Source organism: Rhyacophila brunnea, unplaced genomic scaffold, assembly GCF_057557595.1.
Source record: "Rhyacophila brunnea isolate RB1 unplaced genomic scaffold, BYU_Rbru_1.0 scaffold_22, whole genome shotgun sequence".
NCBI lineage: Eukaryota > Metazoa > Arthropoda > Insecta > Trichoptera > Rhyacophilidae > Rhyacophila > Rhyacophila brunnea.
In genome coordinates, this window is record NW_028232882.1 from 19,481,746 (window position 1) to 19,491,667 (window position 9,922).

Sequence of the window (9,922 nt, forward strand, 5' to 3'; positions counted from 1 at the left end):
ACCAAATTTTCCAGTTCTATGCCTTCAGAGTTTTTTCGCTCTATGAGGCCGAGATAGACAAGCCACACATACAAATTTCGTGAGTTATCTCGTTCGACTTTAAACTCAAATTACTAGCCACTGTCGATTGATATGCATAATCTAAAAAATTAAACAAACAGTGATGTCTGTTTGAATAATAAATTATGAAATACTAAGCCACAAATTATCGGTATTACACCGACTTCAGTAAGAGCTTTGCTTTACATTCAATGTCTGTCGTTAAAAATCTGCGGCCTGTTAGATACTGCCATAGTAATATCATGAGGCATAGAAAAGGTTAAACAAGGGTTAGAACAAATATGCTCTAATGACAACTATAATATATTTAAAACTAACATAATATGGAATAGGTCATTTAACCACCGTGGTGACGAATAATAATTTGATATTTGTCATATAAGTCGATATGTCATTAAAGGGCGTCCATTATAAATTTCAAGTCGTCATCCAGTCTTCTTAATAAGTGTTACCAATTATAAATTATATTCTATAAGTCATCCTTGCCTAGTTTACCACCATTGGCCGCCTTCAGTCATAGGTTCAAGTGCAAATATTCCGCCACAAACACTCGGAATATTTTGTTGAGGTCTTCGATTGTGTTCATGTCCAGAGCGTCCTTGCTATCAGCCGGCGTGTGCCAAACTTGGGGGAACGGAGTCGGAATCACGTGCAGAATGGCAACACCTAAAAGAAAAATTATATGAATAATTCATTACCTATAGAATAATTTTACATACAGTAGTTTTTCTAAAAATATCTAATTTAGACATAGTCCGTACATGACAATATGCTCTGTTGAGAGGGAGAAGAGGATGGGGGAAGGGGTGTTGTAGAAAATGTGACGTCACAAAACCAACAAAATATAAACTCATACTTAACTGAGTGTAAATTGTGGTAACATAAACGATGGTGGTAAAAGATTTTGTGATAAAACATGAAGTTGGGTGGATTGGGGAGGGGGGAATTACGAAATACATTTTGAATTTTCGGTCGCATTAATTTCGATTTAACAGAGTTTTACTGTGTGATTCTTTTGAAAGATAAATATTATATCTCTGTGAATATCAAGTATTTTTATCTTGAGTATTCCAGTAGTAGAAGTGAAATTATCACATAAATAAATACCCAGACTGTGAGACAATCACATAAATGTATTGCGCTCTCATCACGAATTGAACCCGGATCCCCTGGATCAGAAGGCAATGCCTTACGAACTGGACCATTAGTTTACCTTTAGCACCCATCACAAACAAAATATCAACAAAATATCGAAGAATATCAGAAAAAAAAGTATTCAAATGAATATTGGACCCAACACGAAAATAATGAAAAATAAGTGATACATAATCCCAAATAAAATTAAATTCATTTAATTATTAATTAATTAATTATTAAATTCAATTAAATTCACACAAGAATTAAGATTTAACCTTTTCTATGCCTCACTATATTACTATGGCAGTATCTGACAGGGCACAGATTTGTAACGACATATGTTGAATGTAGAGCTAAGTTCTTACTAAAATCACTGTAATACCGATAATTTGTGGCTTAGTATTTAATAATTATTCAAACAGATGTCCTTGTGTATTTACTTTTATGGATTATGCAAATCAATCGACAGTGGCTAGTAATTTAAGTTTAAAGTCAGACGAGAAAACTCGCGAAATCTGTACGATCACGGTCTCATAGAGCGAGAAAACTCGCTGAAGCCAGAGAACCGGCTAAGAATCCATATTACAAGTGATGAATTGAGGATAATTATGCGACTAGTGTATTAGTATGACAAAGCAAAACGAATTCATTATAATGTCGTACCTTTTTTCAAGAATGGTATGTGATCATCCTCAATATGTGCCCCTACACTAGTGCTCTTAAAATATTTTGGCTGGTAAGATCCCGTGAGATATCCTTTCATCTGACCCATGTCCGCTAGCCTGTCTTCAATATCTGTGAGGCTGATGTACCATTTCTCCGTTTCCGGAAAATAACTGTAAAATGTCGGAGCGACTGTTCCAATCAGATCCAAGAGTACCAGCATATCCTGAAATTAACACCACAATCATTAAAGACATATCATCCTAACTCCTATCAGAGGCGAGGGGTGGGGGTAGTCTGTTAAGATTCAATGTTAATAGTGCACACTATTCAACTAAACCCTGAGTAAACCAACCATAATAGGTTAGGTATGCTATGGGCGATCTGACAAAAATAGTGAAAACTTTTTCATTCATACTTATTTGTTTTCGTTTAATTAAGAATACATTCAAAATATTAATCACATTACAGATATGTTGGTTAGTTTTTTAAAATTCATTAAGGGCGGACATGCTCAGCGTAGGTGAAAATGGAGCTTTTTTTGTATTTTCAAACCATGATCCTGGACATTCCTTAAACGTTGTAGATAATCTATTTATATAATATATATTTGTACCCTTTAAAAAAAAAAAAAAACGGTTAGGTACATGTTCAAACACGGGCGTTAACATGATCTTACTCCCTACTTCAGTTTTAGTTTGTCAATTTATGGCTACGGCCGTATGTTGTAGCTTCACTACTGGGGAATGCCAAAAGAAATGGCGTATTTCAAAAAAACACTTACCTTATTCTTAGGTCAATAATTATTATAAAGCAAACAATATTCGTAGGATGTTTATCACACTTGAATGGTCAAAGACATAGCTTATAATTAGTATCTTTAGAATTATCTTCAAATGTGTAAATCTTGCCCATTTTTTGAATAATAAAATGCCTAATTCTTGTCAAATTTGGGATCACAGAGATTATCAATATAATTTGTTATCGTAAATATTTCACTATAATAATGTCGGCAATAATTATACTAATGGTTTTATAAATGCGTTTAAAAGTTAATAAATGTAAAATATTTTAACACCACTGCACATTCATGTACTGAAATATGACTATATTCTAAAACATTAGAGTGAGAGGTTTAAAAGAATACTATTTTATGTCATAAAAATACTTTATGCAGTCATCAAATGTTTAAAATAAATATAAAGGATAATAAGGCTTCAAAATTATATAAATAGATTATCTACAACGTTTAAGGAATGTCCAGGGTTGTCCTTTGAAAATGCAATAAAAGCTCCATTTTCACCTACGCTGAGCATGTCCCCCCTTAAGCCCTGCTTACCCAAACCAAAATCAATAAAAAATATTCTTCTATCTATAAAATATTTAAAATTATTTTTGATTTAAATACAAAATTTAGATGTTTTATAGATAGAAGAATTTGGCTATTAAAAACTATGGTTTGGATTAGGCAGGGTTTAATTGAATTTTAAAAACTAACAAACACTATCTACACATTGTAGTCTTAGTTCAATGAAAACAAATATGTTTGACTAACAAAGTTTAGTGTGCACTCTTTATATCGGATCTTAACAGCCTACCTCTACCTTTCGCCACTGGCTGCTATATTATATACTGCAATTCGAAAATAAGAAATAAAATATAAGCATCTTGACAGACAGATAACATGGATGGGTTATGAATAATTCATCATTAGAGGAAGAATCACAAATCATTGCAAATATATCAATATCACACATCAAAACAGACTGCGATTTTATTTATGCTGCCAAGGTATGGAATACTTAGTTCTCTATGGCTACCAATTACCCCAAACTAACATCTTTCTTGAATCGCATCAAGTGCTGTAGTACAGATCAATTGTTGGGGATTTTTTTTGTGTATTACCCAACATCTATTTGTATCAAGCACTGGTGAAGAGTAGAGATAGGCTGTGGAGATCCGACATAAAAAGTGCGCACTAAATTTGTTTGTCATAATTATTTGTTTTCATTCAGCAAAGAATACAAATAAATTGCAGATGGTGATTGATGTTTTGTTTTTAAAATTCAATTAAACCCTGCCTAAGCTAAATCAATTTCCCTAAAACCATAAACGAAACCAACACCATCTGAAATTTATATTCTTAGCTGAAGGATTGTAGATTTTTTTTTTTTAAATTTACATTCAATAAATTTATTGTACAACTATGTATGTATGACTTGTTCAAAATAAATCATTTAATTGTATAAAATTTACAGTACAAGTGTATAAAATTTAATCAATTTCAGAAAAACATAAATAAAAAATGTGATTTTTTGACACGCCATATTGGTATTTCATGAGTTTACAATTTTATTGCAAAATGTAAAGTTTAACTTCAAATTAGAATTTAGCACCATAAAATAAACGTCCAAACTGAAAATTACTGAAATCAAACAGTAATTATTATTATAAAAAAATTATATTTTCAACGGCATTATGGAATAATTGGTAAATATTGAAGCAACTCAATATCTTGAAAATCGTGGGTATTCTGCGAAAAAGCACTAAGTCAAAATTTTGCTGTTTTGACTTAATGATGAGGTAATCTTATTAAGAGTACGCTCTATAGTCTACAAAAACACAGACTGTCATATCTATAAAACTGGCGAAGATAATTTATGTTATAAGTCAAAAAGACATACATCTATTCAGAGAAAAGGCACTAAATGGACTTAGTGCATTTGCTTCTCTCATTCTCAGGCTATATTCACAAAATTCTGCGTGTGAAACTGCACTAAGTCATACTCAAAGCAATATCGCAGAAAGGAATTTGCCTTTTATATATATAAAATAAGTTAAGACCGTCCAAACTTTCAAACTCGATTATCTCAAAATTAGTATTTTTGACTTAATGCTTATTCGCAGTATACCCACGAAATTACCCTTGAACAATCCCTATTCAGCATGAAGGTGCACATTTTTTTAACTATACCACTGGACTATTAATGAGACTTCACGATATTTACCATTCTGTCAAGATGATTCGTTTTACTGCCGTCAAAGGTCGAGAATGGCAGCTTATCCCATTTAGAGGCAAGATGCCGTGCTCCGTAGATGGAGTCGTTGGGTCCCCACAGTCGGAAAGCCTCCTCTCCATCGAAGAACAGCAACGCCAGACTGACTTCGTTGTTACTTTTGGCCGCATTCAGATGCTCCTGCATCACTTTAGCCAAGTTTATCATCATTGCGCAGGGCACGGCCGAATCTGTTGCGCCTACAAACATTCAGTACGTGTCAAAGAGATTAGTGTATTAGAGGGAGTAATACAAACTTCTGGAACATTTTTATTCAATGTTTACTTAATTAATTATAATTGTAATCTATAATTATTGTATACTTTACTATGTATTATGGCGCATTGGCTAATAACCGTAATGCCTTAACTACCAGTGGCGTGCGGTAGTGGCGAAGGGTGGAGGTAGACTGTTATGATCCAACATAAATAGTGCACAATAAACTTTGTCAACCATACATATTTATTTCCATTGAACTTTAACCTTATCATAAGTCACCGAAAAGGATACCTTAACCACAGACTACTTTTCTTATGACCACGTCGCCTTCTGTATCTATTCTGTGCTACATGTTATTATTTTTTTTTAGTATTATTAATAACAATGTCCTTGCTTTTTCATACAAGGTGGTTGTTAGTAATTTTGAACAATCACAAACACCCAGGATTTACATAAATATTGTGTCCTGACCGGGAATCGAACCCAGTACTCTCAGAAGGAAGGCAAGCGCCTTACGCACTGCACCACGAGAGCCGCCTATGTCATTATGTTATAAAATAGTGGCCAATAAGTCAATTTCTCTTTTACTGCTGCAAAAATGATCATTTTACTGTTCATATTTTTATAAAAACATCAAACCAGCATAAAATAAATTGAGTCATATGTTTTTATAAGTAGTATTAAATGAAAATAATTAGTTTACCAAGATTTCATTAAAGTGGACTTATTCTACATAGGAACTATACCTACAATTCAAATTATTATCTACTAGGGAAAAAAAATACGACAACCTGCATCCGCTGGATTGGCGCCAATGTGCCTTACCAATTGATCAATGTGTATCTTATCTAATTACAACGAAATTAACGAGGAGTTTTAAGTGCATTATAACACTATCATAGAAAGGTTCTTTTATTGTTGAAATACTCATAATATGTTTCTTCAGAACTGGTTATTGAGCGAACAATGCACGGCTCAATTAACATATCGAATGTAACAGTATTCATGTGTACCATATTATTTAGATAGTAGTGTGCATGAAATGAGAATTTCAACATTTTAATACGTCATGCTAATTGTGTAGTAGCATGTATTTGAAAACTGTATTCAACTGTATCAACAGTGCTTTATACATAGTTTACACAGTAATAATGACATAAACAACATGTTATAAAACTTGATCAGCGTTTGCCAAATGGATCTGAGACAGAGGTAAGATGATGAAGACTAGATAAAAAACAATAAAATTAAATTTGAAATAATAATAGGGTAATTAAAACCAAGCTGGGTTTCTACCTGGACGAGCGAGCGCTAACCAAATCCACAACCTTCTTCAAACATGTCTTCTCCAGCAGAGCCACGAGCTTTCAACAGTACGCACCACCCCTCCCTCTGGAGGATACTGGTAGCAATCGGAATCCCTCCCAAGATCATAACCATAATAGCGAATGCAGTGTCAGAATTAGTGACACTGTCACGAAATGGTTTGGGGTCACGACTGGAGTCAGACAGGGTTGTTTCCTTGCTCCGTTTCTCTTCATCATCTTCTTTGACTCCATACTACGAATGTCAATACCACCTGACTGAGACATACGTTTTGCTGTGCGACCTAGAATACGCTGATGACGCTATCCTATTCGGCAACTCAATCGAGTGCGTACAATAGACAATCAACAGGCTGCATGAGAATTCGTCTCGCGTTGGTTTGAAAATCAACATGAACAAAACCAACATTTTGTGCAATAGCACCTGACCTGGTCCAGATTTCCCTATGTTTAGCGACAGGCAAAACATCGAGAAATCAAATATCAGGGGGTACACATCACGGAAGATGGCATTTTGTAAAAAGAGCTCACTATGCGAATGGGAATGGCTGGAGCAACATTTAACTCAATGCAGACGGTCTGGAAATATCAACTGTACTCGATAGAAACTAAATGCCGCCTATTCAACGTTTAAATTCTGACGGTGCTGCTTCGAATCATGGCACCTTAAGAAGGCTCAAAGCAACCGTATATTGAGCTTCGAAAACAGATGTTTGCGACGAATACTGGGTGTGCAGTATTATGACTTTAGGAGTAACTAGGAGATAAGAGAATGAATCAAGCAGGCTTAGCTCTCGCTGAGAGTGAAGAGACACCGTGTGGTGGCCATATGCTCCAGTTAAGGAAAAAAAGATTAATTACCCTCACACTCCTGACATCATCTAGGAAATCAAGTCAGTAAGAACCTTCGCCCTTAGCTATCGCGTCATGTTGCAACGGATGACCGTAAAAATGGGTAAAGGCTCTAATGCTATTACCTTCATTTAAAATTTCCAAAAAATGGATTGGCCATCTCTTGACATTTTTTGTAAAATACCTACCTCAAATACCATGATTATTATGAATTATTTTCTAGGACACTTAGATCAGTGATACCCTTCATCAGTGAAGGTTTTCAGAGTAATGTATTTTTAGTCGATGAATTATTTAAAATCTTACCAACAAAATTGTTTTCTCTCGTGTACTTGCTATCATAATGGCACGCCAGGAATAAAAACCGGTTAGCGTCCGGATTCAGCTTAGCGATAATATTTTCGAAGTCCAATTCTCCAAAAATGGGTGCGGTGTCTTTGAATATGTCTCTTTCCACATGCCACTCGAGATCTCTCATGGTCTTCACGATGTAGTTGGCTACCTTCTTATGTCCTGGGGTGCCGACGACACGTGGAATCAAAATCTCATCGAGAACTGAATTGAAATGGTCCATATCGGATAGGACAGCTAGTTCTTTTAATTGATGATCCGACAGTTCTTCACCCGTATGTGCTTTCTGAAAAATAAATGAACAATTAAGCACAGCCGTGTACAACCCGTTGGCCTTCATGACACAATGGCCTATTCACTAAATGAAATTTGCAAATTTATTTTAGCATAATTTAATCTTTTGAATGATCTAATGATCAGCATTTTGACTATTTTCATTATATTCATAGGTATAATGAAAATGATATGTATATACTTACACAAAATGTAGTTTTTTTTTCTGTTTGTTCCGTTATAACTCAAAAACTACCATACCAATATTGATGAAACTTGCACAACTTATAGACATTGCTGGTACCAAAGAACACAGAAAGAATGGGAAAGGTATTACTTTCTGGATGGGAGTAGCAAGGTTTAATTCACGAGTGTGGAGAAACATGGGCTAAATTTAAACACATGTTGAATAATATGTTATTTTCAATAGTTACATCTGTATGCATTAAAGTTTGTCACATAACCGAAACGCGCATTCAATATGGATACTATTTAAGAACATTCCTGGAGACGTTAGTGTTTCAAGGTCTATGGCGACTGGCTTTAAACTTCCACCTCATTAATCTGTTCTGTTGTTAGAACCAATTTAAGTCACAGAAAAGAATGCACTAAGTAGCACAATCAACTAGTAAGGAATCTTCGCCATTGACCAATACATAATCACTGTTTTAGCATCTGATAATTTTTGTACAATGACGATTATCTGGTTTTAATTTTTGATTAGTACGAACTTAGATGATTTTTTTTGTTTTGTTTCGACTAGTCATGTCCTATGTGCGCAGGAAAGAATACAACATTGTTAACAGTTCTGATTTATTATTGGGTAAGTCCTGATACGTGCCACGGACGAATTAACTCACCAAAGCATGTATGTTGCGTCAGGCCACGAACAAATTAACTCGCGGGTTCTTTTAAGCGTCATAACTTCTGAATAAACATTCTGTGTATATTGTATATTTTCTAAACAATATTTATCATTTTAGTGTGAAAATATTCACGATAAACATGTTGTGTTGGTAAGTTTTCACAAATATTTATCATTCCGGTCCTATTTTATATTTTTTTTAAAGGATTTATTTTATTCCGAAAATAGCTGGCCTACAAGTGTCCACCTAGTAAAAATTGGCTGGCAGTGATAAGTCTAGTTGAATTTCAGTGTGCATTGCGCCTAACTTTGACTGGCAATCGAGATTAATTAAAATCTATTCAAAGTATTTTTGGGTAGGTATACATGTTTAACAAAATAAAATATCGATTAAACGACATCGAGAATTAGTACTGTTCAAACATCTGGAAGGCATGAAATAAATTAACACTGCTTCCTAATATCTGTATATAAATAGAATAATGACTAAATAAACAAAAACGCTGTAAAGTGTATTATTGGCCGCATAAAAAAATTGAAGGTCTGAAAAAGTAAATTTTAAATAATCTTTTGTCATTAAAGGTCAATAGGAAGTTAGCAAATGGTGAAAGGACCTGTTTATGCAAAATTGTAAAGCTTACCTTGGCTGCGTGAAACTTGGATTTTCCTTGATAACTTTCCGGGAAAGCTCCCAACAGAAGCGCCACTACGGCGAAGAATTTTATCTCCATCTTGTCTATTTCACCAAACGCATGAAATAAGACTGTTCTATTAAAAGCCTTAAACACCCTTCCCCTATGTCAACTCCGTAAATTTACGATCATTCAACCAAACACTTTCGCAACTCGTAAAACTGACACTTGACACATTAATTCGATGTTGTCAGCTTTAAAATTATCTCTTCCACAAATCGTTTTCAAATTCAGCTTTACTTGGAGTTAATTTCTTTGCAATCACAGAAGATTGGTGGGTCCCCAAAATGTATTCAAACATCAGATATATTATTTTTGGCTCTGGAGGCCACTAACTTTTATTTTCCCTAAGAGTATTACTAATATAAATAACAGTTGTTTTATATGTTTCAGGCAATCTACAAGATGGATATTTATTTAAAATATTTT

General features: G+C 34.2%; 1 protein-coding gene across 1 annotated transcript; it reads right to left on the reverse strand.

Moving 5' to 3' along the window:
* Nucleotides 1-340: 340 nt before the first annotated feature.
* LOC147070151 (glutaminyl-peptide cyclotransferase-like) lies at nucleotides 341-9,653 on the reverse strand. The gene is made up of 5 exons (XM_085949444.1): nucleotides 9,443-9,653; nucleotides 7,619-7,949; nucleotides 4,869-5,116; nucleotides 1,861-2,086; nucleotides 341-726 (listed from the first exon to the last, which is right to left on the reverse strand). The coding sequence occupies exons 1-5, from the start codon at nucleotides 9,530-9,532 to the stop codon at nucleotides 575-577; spliced, it is 1,047 nt and encodes a 348-aa protein (XP_085805570.1). The 5' UTR covers nucleotides 9,533-9,653; the 3' UTR covers nucleotides 341-574.
* Nucleotides 9,654-9,922: the final 269 nt, after the last annotated feature.

Excerpts from the sequence above, each read along its gene's own strand:
- LOC147070151 (XM_085949444.1), bottom strand. The coding sequence starts at position 9,532 with ATGGAGATAAAATTCTTCGCCGTAGTGGCGCTTCTGTTGGGAGCTTTC. Across the intron at positions 2,087-4,868 it reads CGAATCATCTTGACAGAATG|GATATGCTGGTACTCTTGGA; the intron begins GTAAATATCGTG and ends TGTTAATTTCAG. Across the intron at positions 727-1,860 it reads CATACCATTCTTGAAAAAAG|GTGTTGCCATTCTGCACGTG; the intron begins GTACGACATTAT and ends TTTTTCTTTTAG.